This window comes from Streptopelia decaocto (genome assembly GCF_964273445.1).
Source record: "Streptopelia decaocto genome assembly, chromosome: 3".
Classification (NCBI taxonomy): Eukaryota; Metazoa; Chordata; class Aves; order Columbiformes; family Columbidae; genus Streptopelia; species Streptopelia decaocto.
Genome location: NC_138656.1, coordinates 108,471,678 through 108,486,103, shown reverse-complemented (window position 1 = coordinate 108,486,103; position 14,426 = coordinate 108,471,678). Strand labels below are relative to the sequence as shown.

Sequence of the window (14,426 nt, the reverse complement as noted above, 5' to 3'; positions counted from 1 at the left end):
GCTAGAAACGTCTGGATAAACAGAGGTGAATGAAAGGGTTTCCTGTTTTATCTTATTAAAGACAGCATGCTCCGAATGCTAATCATGAGTATTCTAAAAATTCAGACTTGAAATGCTGTAAGTCTGGGAATTATGGTAACATATTATTGAGAGGGCTTGTGTTCAGTGTTGGTTAGCCAGTGGGTATAGTTTTATTTATAAATGGGCTCAAATTGCTTAAGCGGGTACTGGTTCTTTGGTGGTTTGGGGTAATAGGTGAGCACTGCCAAGCAGTGATTCCACACTTTGCTTCAGGAATGTCATTTTTTCACTCTGAACAGAGAAACAAGCTTTGGTATTGTTGGAATAGAAAACCAAAATCTGTAATGAAGAGGTCTGTATTTGTTTTAGTTATTGTTGCTGCTATTATTATTATTGTTGACAGCAAGATTAAATTTTTTCAAAGTGATCGATTATAGGTATTTTAACTGACCGTTTTTGGCAGGATCTTCATGTAAAATCCCTTTTGAAACATGGCCGTGGTCTTATCAGAACATCTGTTTGCATAGCATGTATTTCATAAGTAAGATGCATGTTTTCTTAAAGTAGAGCCTGAATCATCCTCCTTACCTTTATTTTTAAGCTAAACACTTTCAGCATAAGTACAAACTGCTACTGCAAATGCAAGCTAAGCCTGTTGCTCTGTAGCCTTTGCAGCCCTTTTCATCTCCCTTCCCTTTCTTTCCCTCTTCCACCCACCCACCTTCCTCCTCCTCCTGCTTCCCCAGGTGCTGGGATACTACAGAAAGCTCAATGGGTTTCAAATATACAACCTTCCCCCAACTTCCAGAAGATGAATTGGAAAATAATTGAAAAAGACTTACAATAAAGGGTGTTATTTAAGGCCATTTTTAAGTCCCAAATTCCTGAGCAGTCTATAGTATTTATGTTTCTGTTAGGGGCTAATATTTTTTAAAGCAGAGGAGTCGTAAAGCGTAACACAGAAGTACCTTGTTAACCAAGCCATGCTTCAAGTGACATGAACACACAAATGTTACACTCATGAACTGTACTAATAAATTACTTATTCTCTTTTCTGTCTTAATTTTCACTGAAAATGTTATTTTAATTTTTATTAAACTCTTAAAATATAGATGCTGATTTATAGGTGACTCCTACCCTTCCCCCTGTTCTGTTGTTCCATGGTATGTAACTGTTCAGCAAGATTACCGCTTTCTTTGTTAAACTTGGAAGCATTTACTGTTTTGTTTCTTTATCACAAGGTGACAAACACCTTATGCTGTATACCTGAGATTTCTTGCAGCTTGGGGAAATAACCAGTCAGTAACTCTGGGAGCTCCGGGTGACAAGCAGGTCGGTTCAACAGCTGTGTCCCAGCTGGGATTTTCCTGTTTGGGGTAGTTTTCCCCTTTGGTGCCACTTACCCTCACTTTTTGAAGGATAGTGGAATTGTTGGGTTACATTAAGTATTTTGGATATAAAACCCAGCTGAGTAAGCCCAGCTTATTTTTACTTTCTCTTGTTCTGTTAAACAAGGTAAAGGAAAACTTATAGGATAAAAGGGAAGTCAAATCAGTTTTTTTTCTTGTGCCCAGTCTCATGGGACTCATGGTGACATAGGAATACAGGAAAGATTTTAAGTATTAGTTGCTTCAGACTTTCGTGTCTAGTTTGTGCAAGGTCTATGGATAACTTGACACATTTAGACAAATTATCCTAACCTGAAACATCATGGAGAGAATCCCTGCTCTTTCCATACTTTCCAATGTGAACTGGCTCATTTGTTTCTAGTGGAGGGTGAGTAAATGAATCCTGTACTGATATATGGGTGGAAAACTGTGTCTTATTTCTTAAGAACCCTGAGAAGACTAAATAGAAAAAGTATTTTCATCATTTCTTGTCCATTAATATAGAGGTGTGTACAGTAGCTCTTCCTGATTGTTGAGTTTTGAACTGAAGGTATCTCATTGCTTTTAATTCAAACAAGTGGTCCTTAAATCCTAAGATTCACCTTCAGAGTGATTGGGTTTTTTTCCTTCCATAAGAATTATAAGCTAATACAAATCTAAGGAAAAAAAGGAGTTGTTTCTCTGTAGAAATTTGCTGGGACAATGTGATTGTTTCAACACATACTGACTACAATTCTATATATAGGTCATCTAATTTAATCAGTGTCAGTCATTTCTATGTTTCAAAGCAAAAGAAGGCAGAGGATCTCTACCTCGTCTAATGCGTTCTGGGGATAACATCCCTCCCTGGTGTCTCACTGCAGCTAAAATCCCATCGGATAGGATTTGAATGGGAAAATTGATCTGCTTCCAAATGTCATTTCTCTGAACAATAAAGGTCTACAGGTCACTCCCACCCTGAAAACTGATCATTGACGGAGCTGGATTTATTTTAGTAGCAGGAGCAATCTCTGACATACATAAGAAAAATGTTTATTTTTAACGGTACAGTATCTGTGTTTTACAAAAGGAGAAATAAATTACCCTGGTTAAGGAAACCTGGAGGAAAGTCAAAAGTGGTGTAATATCCCACTGCTCCATCCACTCAAAGGCCTGATTTTATCCCCAAGCTGCAAGAAAAGTGAACAATTCTTTGTAATCGAGCTGTGGAACTCGTGAAAGAGAGGGACATTTTTACTGGAGGGCTGATGCATTATCCTGTTTTCTACTAACATTGCCTTATGATACTGCTTCACTTTAAAATGCTGCTTTTTGAGAAGAGGCATTATGAGCCAGAGCATACAAAAAATGTACTTCTTTTCGTTCCTTGCTATAGAAACAGAAACCTGGACGTTAGCAGAATAGCAGTGCAAGATAATTGTATATTTTAAAAAACCACATCAGAATTGAGTTACACATAGTCAAGTGGGATTTAATGTTGTTAAGTAGGACTGAGTAATCTTGCCGTTTGTATTGCAGCTGCCTTTTGACTTTGTGCATTTGGCTTTTCTGTTTCTTAGATGCGCAGCCCACAGATGGAGAAAGGGAGGTATGGAACCAAATCAGTGCAGTTTTGCAGGACTCGGAAAGTATGCTTGCAGACCTTCAGGCTTACAAAGGAGCTGGACAAGAAATTAGAGATGTATGTTTGTTACAGTTAATGACAGTTCTTTGGAAGCAAAATCAAGCAAAACTCAGTGTGGTCCTTGCTTCTGTTCTGTATCCAAGCACATTCTATGAAATTATATGAAAACCTTTGTTAAAGTTGTATTTAGACAATATGGTACAGATTATACGTAACGTTGAATATAAAGTGCTAATGTGAAATTAAATGATGGCTGTTGGACTTTGTTTTAAGTTTACTAGTAGCAATCGTTAATTATTTTTCACTTTAAGAAACGCCATTTCCTGTCTCTTGCGGTAGAAGTCAAAAGTTGAGGACATGGAAGAAATAGTACTCAGATGTCAGAAATACACTATAAAGAAAGTTGGAGATAGTTGTTCTGTGTATGAACCACAGTAAATTATAACCTTACATCCACTGTACAAGCTTTTTATTCTATAAAACTGGTCCCATAATACAATTATGTACTGTATCTTAATTTTTTTCTCAGCTGACCAAACTTTTTCCTGTATTGTTAGTATGAGCTGTTCGTTACTTAAGAACCTGGATATTTTGAAGATATCAAAAGCTGAAAAAAAGGCTATTTCTGCAACCACTATTCATAGAAAAGGTCTTACCTGATGCTTCTACAATAGTTTTGCTCCCCAAAGAATATGTTAAAACGTATTTCTGTATGTCAGTGGTGAATTGGAATGAATAATTTAAAATTGGTGTGTTACAGGGGGAGAGGGAAGGTGGAAAAACATTTTTTGAGTTTACTAATTTCCTGTTCCTGTGCAACATAATTTCTCATAATTATTCTGTGTTTTGCAGTACTTAGTTTCTAAAATAATATAGTGGAAAAATTCCAGACCACCTTTTGCTTGTTATTCATGTGCTGCAGTTCTTTACAGTAATATTTTCATTTCAGGCAATACAAAATCCCAATGATATCCAGTTGCAAGAAAAAGCCTGGAATTCAGTATGTCCTCTGGTTGTAAGGCTGAAGCGCTTTTATGAGTTTTCACTCAGATTAGGTGAGCCCTGTTTCAGTATGCCTGTTTATTAACCTACTTTGTATATAAATAGAAAGTTTAATTTTCCACAGACTTTTAAAGGTTTATTATTCATTTTGTTCAATATCAACAGACATTTAACTGCAATTGCATTTACCAAGGCATATTTTTAATCTTCATTTCATTTCAAAATTTTTATGGTTTGTTAGTTTGTCACTTAAAATAAATGTATAGTATCTAAATAGAGCACAAGGAAACAGTATGATAAAACTGTAGGAAGTTTTTCACTGGTGCCTGCCATGCTTCTGCACTTCATTGGCTCATATTGTGCTAATTAATTTTATTTTTTGTATTTTGAATCCTTCAGCATTTTAAAAGGAATGCAAACCAATAATATCTTGAGACTTTTAAAAAACAGGGATTACAGATGGAGAAGATTATCAACAAAATCTCTCACAGGGTGAAAATCCAAAGTTGGGCATGTTTTGCACTGACTTTGTCATCCCTACAAACCCAAAAATGATGTAATTACTCCTTGAATTACAGCTCTGGAAAAGAACCAGTGTGCAAAATCGCATGTATGAAGTGGGAGAGCTCCCAGTGCAAGGGAGTACTTCTACAACATCCTCCTTACTATGTCTTTCACTTTTTGAGTTATGCTAGTAATTGTAGCCGCGGGAGCTGAATTACTTTGCTATCAGTGCCTAAGAGTACACTCTTAGTTACAGATGCCAGAAAAATCTCTGTACTGAACTGATGGCTAATTGGGGAAGATGAAAGAGTTGAATATCTGAATGCAAGAAAAATGCTTTCTGTAGGATTTTCGATAGGGAACCCAGACAAAGAGTGATAAAAAGGGAAAACAGCTCAGTGATACAAAATTGAGAGAAAATGGCTGAGAGCCTGAGGAGGCAGGTGTCTTTGTCTTACCTTCTTACCTTTCTTACCTTAGAATAGCAAGAAGAAAACATTTCTGTTGGGGCTCTGCATGTTCGGAGTGTTCCTTCTCTTCAAACAAAGTGTATTTACTTACTTACTTAAAACTTTGTCATAATGTGGACTGAACAGAATTTGTGCTTCTCATTTTTATTCAGAGAAGGCCCTGCAGAGCTTATTGGAGTCCTTGACGTGCCCACCTTATACTCCAACCCAACACCTGGAACGGGAACAGGCTCTGGCGAAAGAGTTTGCAGAAATCTTACATTTTACTCTTCGTTTTGATGAACTTAAGGTTAATAAAATTTTTTGATACGTGCTGATTTTTTCTCATGTATTTTGAACCAAGACTGATTATTTCCTATTTGTCTTCTCTTAAGATGAGAAACCCAGCAATTCAGAATGACTTCAGTTATTATAGGCGGACAATAAGTCGCAACAGAATAAACAACATGCATGTAAGTAAATAAAATCTGATCCATTCTTCATACTGAGGTATTAATCATATGCATTTATACCATTTGTGGCGATGTTTTTTCTTTTGATTCACTAGCTGTCGTGTTCTTTCCCACAGAGAGTTAATCAGCAGTCCAGATGAAGTGATTAGAGTGGAACTATTCATGTAATAATCTGCTTGCTGACATGAGCATACTCTGTATCATTTTCTTGCTGCTGGCAAGATTTCAAAGACTTTTACTGACCATTTTTTCTTATGTTTTCATCAGCTAGACATTGAGAATGAAGTGAATAATGAAATGGCTAATAGGATGTCCCTGTTTTATGCAGAAGCCACACCAATGCTGAAAACACTCAGTAATGCAACTACACATTTTGTATCAGAAGTAGGTAATGGGGAAGAAAAGGTCTAATACAATTATTTTTGTTTTTAATTTTACAAGATTGTTTACTGACCAATGGCTGTTTTTAACCCTTCTAGAACAAAACGTTGCCAATTGAAAATACAACAGACTGTCTAAGTACTATGGCTAGTGTATGTAAAGTCATGTTGGAAACACCGTAAGTTTTACCTTCAATCTTGTTTTTCTTGCATGATAGAATTTGTATTGTATTTTAAGTAGCCACCTGGGATAAACACATTTTTTTTTCCAAATTCATTCCTGTGTATTTGCCTTAAGATGTTATCACATTTGTATACAAAGCATGACCTGGCATTAGAAAGCCTTGGCTCCTATTTTAACCCGCTCACGATACACTTCATGAATCAGCATTGAGTTTTGTTAGGGAGAGCTCACCTGGCCAGCTTGGATTTCAACAAAAGGTTAAAATACAGGTGTAATCTTATGCACTCATAGGCTTCGGTGTCTGTGTCTTGTCTAACCAGGGCCATAGGCCGACTGCTGTCTCTCGGTTGCCTGTGCTGCTTAGTTATTAACAGCTTAGGGGCAAGATTTTGGCTTTTCCAAGTAACACTTTCACAAACAATACACAAGGGACTATTTTGAGGATCAGTTGAGCGGATCTTTTTTGGATGTAGCCATCTTACTCTGGGTACAAGAAACTTCAGCTGTATGGAAACAGTACAGTTGTTTCCTTATCTGCTGGCACAGGTATGGCCAGTGGGGTTACTGTTGTTTAGCTGGGCATTTAGCAAGTATTTTTTAGGTTAGATGTCTCTTTGAGTGGAAAGCACAATGCAAGATAGAGTCAAGGTAGTCTTCCTGTCTTTGTTCATGGTGCCATGGAAAGGGTAGAATTCCTGAGGTTATTGTGTTTGTTTATGAAAATTCTGGAGAAGTGTATGTAGGTGGTGGGATTCATCTCACGATCCCAGGACATCACAGAAGTGACCTTATGTGTCAGCTCATTTTTTGGCAAAAGTAGAGAAACAGTTGTGAGTCATCTACCAGAAGATTGTCTCATATTTAGTTCTAATTGTGGGATAATGAAATGTTTTCATGTCAAAATGACTGTAGCCTTTAAATCTGTTCATGTTATGGTGCTGTGTTATTTAAACATAAGAATAAAAGTTGAAGTTATTGTAAACTGAAAGGTAGTATAGTACAGATTTTAGTATTTTTAATAATATGTTTAATTGAAAAAATCAAATTTTATGTTGAAAACCAATGAATGACAGTAGATAAATCTGTGTACTGTCTACTAAAAATAATATTTATTAGCAAAATTGTGATAATTTATGCTTTTCAAGATTTCTGTTTTTCTCTACTGTAGTTCATTTTTCATTTCCTGATGATGGTTTCAGGGATTAGAGCTGATAGGAGCTGTCTTAACTGTGCTGTCCACAATCTTATTTTGGAATTGAAAAGTCAAATAAAAACTTTAGTTCAGTCCAGTCCTGCTTACAGGTTTCCACATTTTAGGTGCTCAGTGAACCTGGTTTGTTAAAGTTGCCGATGGACTTAGAAAAGAGAGGGACAGCAATGACTATGAGCCGCCTCAGTGAAGCCCTGAACGTACAAGCTGCTGAAATTAGATCCCACTTAAGTGTTAACTGTTTCAAAGTAGGAATTTAAGCAAAAAGAGTAGCTTTCCTTTGAGTTCTTAGTATGTTGTGTTTCTAAGATTAAACAGAACCGTGTTCAGTCTCCATAACTTTTCAGGAGCCGTGGAAGTCTTCTGTGAAGCCAGTGTTTCAGACATTTTGCTGAAGTGAGGATCTGAACTGTGAAGGGATGCTGGAAGGGGGTTACTTTATTTGCTTTCTAACCTTCCTTCTGAATTGACAAGGACTTAATAATTCGAAGATCGTTAAAATCTTACTGAGATTCACCTACAACCTTAAAATTCAATAGTCAGATTTCATGTACCAATAGTCTAGTTTGCAAAATTGTCCGCTAAAAGGTCAAGAGTCTTTATTTTGTTCTGTTTTCCAGAGAATACAGGAGTAGATTCACCAGTGAAGAGACCCTTATGTTCTGCATGCGAGTAATGGTGGGAGTTATTATTCTGTACGATCACGTTCATCCTGTGGGAGCTTTCTCAAAGACATCGAAGATTGATGTAAGAGTGACTTTTCTTTAATACTCTCTAGGTTTGAGAATACTAGTATGCAGCTTTTTTTTTTTTTTTAGCTCAAGCTTATTACTTTGTATAAATCATTTTAATTACTTTTGAATGGCAAAATTTTGAATTTATCTTCACCCGCATACTTTAATATATCAGCTTCTTTAAAATTAAAATAAGGAACAATCTATATTTCTTTGTATTTTCTTCCAGGCACAGATACTCATTTGTCTTTTACTCTTGCTTTCCTGGCAACTGCATGGTTACACTAAAATAATTTTGTATTACACCTGTCCTATAATAAGTTCTATGGTCATAAGCTTTTACTAATCATGTAATTAATTTATGCTGAAATGCTTATCTTTGGCAGTAGCTCTGTTGTAAATAGCAGATATTCTACGTTGTCTCTGCTTTGTCTGACACCTGAAGTAGCAGAACTGAAATGTTATTGTTGTAGTATTGATAATGAGCCTTCAGTTTTAGCTTTTACATGACCAGTCACAGGGAAATCAGACTTCTGCTTCCATCTGAGATACTACGAGTACACACAACAAAGTACTCTTATTTTTGATACATGCTTTTACAAACCTAAATCTCATGGGCCATATCTTTCAGTAGAAATAAGCTGTAATTTATGAAAAATATGCTAAGGCTTTCCCTTTACAAGAGGGCCTACTTCAAAAGAAAATAAAAAAATACATATATTATTGCGCTCCATGACAGTGAGTCTTTGTTAGCATTTTTCATCTGCAGATAACAGTATTTTACCACGTCTCCTCTTTGACTCTGTTTTACGGAGGGAAAAGATATGTCACAAAGAGGTGAATTGATTTGCTGAAGGTCATGCAGCAGATAGAGCCCAGGAATTGAATGCAGACTTCCTGACTGCTCATTCAGTCTCTTGCCTGCAGAGACAACACAAGTAAAAATTTGATAGAACCAAATATACAGTGTGTGTACTTTGTTTCTCACATTTATCCTAAAGCCCTGTAATCCTACTGGAAAGTTAACTAGATGTAGATGGGAGGCAGGAGATGTAAGACTCAGTTTTTTAAAATGAGTGTAATGATCCCAAATCTTAATTCTCTAATTAGTTTAGTGTTTCTTCTCTAATAAAAAAGAAATATATATGTATATCTATCTATTTTTTTTCTGATTACGATTTTTTTTTTTACTGTGAAAAACAGTTATTTTCTCCAAACTAGTCTCTTATTGGGAGCCATTTCAAGAGAATTTCAGGGACAATGGTACAAATCACCCTTTCCTTACTCTTTCACAACTGGAGACTGTATTTCAAGCTGTTGATTACAGGCTCCTAGCTTAGATGTCCTAACAGCTTCTCTTTTTGGACTGTCTTAGGGATTCTGTAACAAATACGGAAAAGAATTATTTGAATTTTTATCCCTTTGAGTTTGTCTGCTCTGATCTGATGGAGCACGTAAAACTGTACTGAGAGATACCTGAGAATTTCATCTACCTTGAGAATTTCATCTGATCTGCTGTCCGCAAAGCTATTTTAGTTTTATCTTCCAGGTAGAAATGAGCCACCTGAGCAGTGATCAGTGACTCTTAGGCTGGTCATTGTGCAGGAGGCTGAACTACTTTTTCTGAATAATTTTTATTGCCAAATACATGGACCCTGACTTTCATTAGGTGTTTCGGCATCCACTTCTGTAATAAGGCAGAGTTGCTCTTTAGCTGCAAAGAAAATACTGGCATGTAGATGTAGCACTGTAACGTGGCTTGGAAAATTAGAAGGTTCAAATCTTGGCTCTGCCATGTCTTTGTAAGTCATTTCAAATAAGATGGAATTAATCTAGCCTGATTTCTGGATAGCTATTAGTTGTCTTCATAGCAGTGGGAAGAAATAGGTACTTCTGGAGCATGATTCATTCCATGTGAAAGTATATTCTAAATAGGTTAGAGGAATTTCTTATTTCTCTCTACTGACTAGATGGGCAGTCTATATAGTGGGTGAAATGAGTTCTACCTCTGCTTTCTCTCCTTTTCTCCTTTTGCAAGTTTGTACAGAGTTCCAGCCTGTTTTTTACAGTCTTCACGAAGACATCTGTTCAGTGTGGTGTTTAAAATCAACATCATGGACTTCTTATCTCAGATTAAATTCATAACCACTTGTGGTGAAACAAATCATAAGTTATTACCAGTTAGGTTTACAACTCAAAACTGAATATTGAAAATTACTTCCTTGTGTTCAAGAATGAAAGTCAAAGTTTAACCTTCTCTTCTGATAGTTGCTAACAGCAATGACATGGGACCCTCTTCCATAATCTCTTTTTTCAGCTTATATCAGCTGTTCTGGATTTTTTGTTAAGTTGAAATTGGAGAAATTATGTGCAAGTTAAAATATATACACTTGATATATAATTTGCTATCTACAAAAGCTTGTTAAAGTAGATGTTGTTTTCTCAAAAATTAGGTTTTTAACTTAAGATAATTTTTAATAAGTTTTAATGCTTTTATTGTATCATATAAAGAAGCATTAACTCCCAGTAGGAAAAAACCTGCCTGTCTGTGGTGAAATTTTTCCTTGTTTTCAGCTAGTGCAATTCATATATTATTGTTCAATAGTGGCATGCTTCTGTTCCCAGATGAAGGGATGCATAAAGGTTTTAAAGGAGCAACCACCTGACACTGTGGAAGGACTTCTGAATGCTCTCAGGTATGTGTGGAATAATTGTTTTATACAGTCTTAACAAATTCTTCTTTGCTTTTCTCCCAATCTATTTATGTTTAAGACTTTTCACCTTAGAAGCTTGATTTATTAAGAAAGTTGTCCTTTCAGGTTTGCTCTCATCTCCTGGGCTTTTCTTAAGTAATATTCATTCCTTTCAATTCCATTTAACTTTGATAAGCAATGACTATGAATATTGGAAGTCATAATGTCCTTCAGGGACACTTAAGGTTTATTTTATCACCTAAAACTTAGCCATCTAAAAGCTAAACAATGCATCAAAGGTAAACAATACGTCTGAGCTAAGATTTATTATATAAAATACCCCAGCAACTAGATGTTTTAGAAGTGAAGAGTAGAATTTTTGTTTCTTAGATCTTTGATACTTCTCTTTTTCTTTTTTATCAAGACTCTTCTTTTTTTTTTTTCTTTTTAAATTTTGCTAAATGATACAACTTCAAGAGAACAGCAACCTAAATCCCAATCCTGTAGCTAAGTGTTGAAGGTGATGTCTCAGGAAGCAAGACACAGTGGTCTGACACTTCTCTGAAGCTCAGAAGGGAGCCTTAGTACCAAGTTTTTCAGAGCTGTAATTAATTCTTTTAACTGTTGAATGCTTGAATCGAGTGAGAGCTGCAGCCATAACGACCTCCATGTTTGCTTATTGTGTCTTTTGAATTAAAATTGATGTGGAGTTAAATCCTACAGGTATCAAATGTGTTTTGAGCTTATGTGATAATCGATCTCCCTAGGAACATAACCAGTGGAGAATGTTTGGGCTTAAGTGGAAAAAACACACTAAAGCTCTTCATTCCTCACAGGACATTTAAGAAAGCTGCTTAAAATTAAGTTTATGGATTATGCCAAAATTCAATCTAGATTCTTAAGTATCTACCCATTTTCTTATGTCTTTCCATGATTTTTTTTGTTCTTTTGAGGCTTTTAGCTAGAAAGAAGGAGATCCTTTTGGCCAAAATTATGACAGTGTTATAGGCAGATGACGAACAGTATTTAGGCAGGATTTAGCCACAATTCTCCATCTATTAAAAGGGAATAATTGATTGCAAGAGATATTTAGAAGATAAAGAGCACCAAACTACTAGAAGTTAAATTCCAGTGATAAGTGTTTAGAGCAATGTCTAAGTTCCTCCTTTGTGTAATCGAACTGCACTGATTTCAAAAACAGGCCCTGAAGTTTTCAGGCTTTTCTAATCCTTGTTCATTTTATAAAATATTGTTTTAACTTCTAATTTCTAGGTTCACTACAAAACACCTGAATGATGAATCTACTTCAAAACAAATTCGAGCTATGCTGCAGTAGTATCCTGAGACAAGTAGATGTTTGTATTGATCACAGAAGATGTGTATGTTTACATAATTTAATACAGTTTGATGTTAATACTTGTGTGTATTTACATAACCATTTTCTTCACATTGCTAAAATATATGAATCTGTTCATAACCTGACTGACTTTATATAGTGCGGCCTAAGTTTTTATGCTAGTCTTTATCTTTTTACTTCTAAAATACTTTTTTACTTAGATACTTCAGTTACAACAGTTTATCTGTGCATTTTAATCCTTAAACACCTTCTCTATCAGAGAAGTAAGTAGTAGTGAAGACAAAATAGAAATCAAACAAACTGAAATGTCAAAGATACCATAGAAAAAGAACTTTAAAGAAGGAGGAAGTTAATGTAAGAGAAAGTAAAATTCATTGGATATGTTTTAAGAACATCTGCACAGTATTTTAGTCAGTTTTAGGATCTCATCAAACTACTATGAATAGAAGAAAACCTGAATGTTTAACAGTCTCATAAAATACATTGTCTTTCCTGTAAGAAGTGGAGATCCACGTAATTTTAAGGATTAGGTGCTGCCTGAGATCCAAAAACATATTGCAAAGAGGTCAGTTTACCTTTTTTATTAAGTATAACCTGTCCCTCTCAACTGTTGAGGAAATCAATATCCTTTTTCAGGTTCAATATAAATAAATGGAAAAAATGTTTTAAGACCATTGCTAGATTTTGAAAATTCTGTATAATTTTATTAGATTTAGAAAGGAAAGGGAAAATACTAATGCCTTGACTTAAATAGAAAAGATTTGTCAGTGTAAATATATCATGATGAACATTCTCTCAGACAGCTCCACTCAGTAAGTTTTTTGCTGATAAAACCAGTATAAAGCAGAATGCTCCACTGTAGCAGCAAACTTCCCTAGTGTCAAATTAGCCTCATCAAACTAGGGATGATATAAACAGGTTTTAAGAGCTGAGCTATTAGTCACTCCATCAGGTTTCTTGATAGTATTATTCAATAGATGATTCGGAGTCAACACAGAAACGTTTATCAGCTGATTGCTCTTCCTTGGCTTTTGAGATGTGATTGATACTTCAAGGGATTGATTTCCTTGCCAAGTTATCATTTCTAGTAATTTCTCCAGTAAATGGAATAGAAATACTTTGCCAGAAGCAGGAAAGTGCTTGTGCTCTGTTAAGTGTGTCTTCTGGGTGGCCTGCAGATGCTGTACATATTCTTGCAGAGGTCACGTTCTGAAAATGTGTTTGATTTTGTGTACTTTGCTTGCATGTGTGTGTGAAAACTCCAGTGCTTGTGCACAGATTCAGATTTGTATTTGCTTATTCCTGTGTACATAAATCAGGGTTTGTGTCATCACTGGAATTTTCACGCATATCACTTTTAAAAACATTACCGTAAAACTTTGGAAATGCATTTGGTCTGCTGAAACTTGGCTGCACTGTGACAAATTCGGTCGTTGAACTGAGTCCTTAAATGGTATTAATATCAAAAGTTCTTTACAGTAGGAATTGCCTTAGAGTTCATTTCTGAGCAGAACTACCACTATGAGGTTTCTCAAGCCTGATCAGACCCCAGAGGTGCCAACGTTACATGTGTCGTGGTACTGGACAGCACTGCAACTCCAGCGTTCACGTCACACATCTGCAGTTGTAGCAGCAGATCACTGTGTTGTTGTCAGGAGCAGAATTAGACATCACGCTAGTTATTTCTTTGTCTGGAAGCAGCGATCACACTGCTCTTTCACAGTAGTAAATCCACTGTTTACAAACTCCATTTTTGATGGGGCGTCACTTACAAATGTATATTAGGGGAAATCCTGCTTTGCTCATAGTCACTTCCAGTTAGGTAAATCTAGGTGGATGACAGGTCATTCTGTTGAGCTTTGGTAACTGAAGTTAATACATGCTTTACCTGCGATTATTTGTCAAGCGATGAAGTCTTATCTTTGAGTAGCCCAAAGGAAAGCTATTTGTCACTTGTATAATAAAAATGTAAACCTTAAAGCATTCTGCGAGTTGTCATGTGCTGTTTGCCCAAGTCACTGAATTTCTTTGCCTGCTCTGATGTTTTTGTACAGAAGTGTGTTTAAAATAATAAAAAGTTTGGTACAGTAAGCATTGGGACTGTCTGTATTTAGAGACATCATAAACAAGTTGAGAAGTATTTAAAGTTTGGTATCTGAGCTATAGTAGGGTCATGTATACAGTTTATAGTTTATTTATAAAGCATTTCAAATGTTTCACTTGTATGCTGTAACAATATAACCTTATGTCACTTAAACAATTCCTGGGCTTTTTAGATCATTTTTGGCACTTGTCTGTCATCTTGACCAGGGGAAGTTATTGATACTACTTTACAGAGTACAGGGCATTAATCCCTTCTATGACTTTTATATTTTCACATTAGGTGTGCTAGGCTATGGTTGCCATC

At 35.8% G+C, this 14,426-nt stretch overlaps 1 protein-coding gene across 2 annotated transcripts in view; it reads left to right on the top strand.

The window, feature by feature from the left end:
* CYRIA (CYFIP related Rac1 interactor A) overlaps positions 1-14,110 on the top strand; it is a 56,173-nt gene extending 42,063 nt beyond the window's left edge. For both annotated transcript variants that reach the window (XM_082050107.1, XM_082050108.1), the window contains exons 5-13: positions 2,969-3,090; positions 3,983-4,088; positions 5,162-5,298; positions 5,384-5,461; positions 5,729-5,845; positions 5,941-6,020; positions 7,856-7,982; positions 10,595-10,665; positions 11,935-14,110. In XM_082050107.1, coding sequence (XP_081906233.1) covers positions 2,969-3,090; positions 3,983-4,088; positions 5,162-5,298; positions 5,384-5,461; positions 5,729-5,845; positions 5,941-6,020; positions 7,856-7,982; positions 10,595-10,665; positions 11,935-11,998 — 902 coding nt within the window. In that variant the 3' untranslated portion in view covers positions 11,999-14,110. The remainder of the gene's footprint in view (positions 1-2,968; positions 3,091-3,982; positions 4,089-5,161; positions 5,299-5,383; positions 5,462-5,728; positions 5,846-5,940; positions 6,021-7,855; positions 7,983-10,594; positions 10,666-11,934) is intronic.
* Positions 14,111-14,426: the final 316 nt, after the last annotated feature.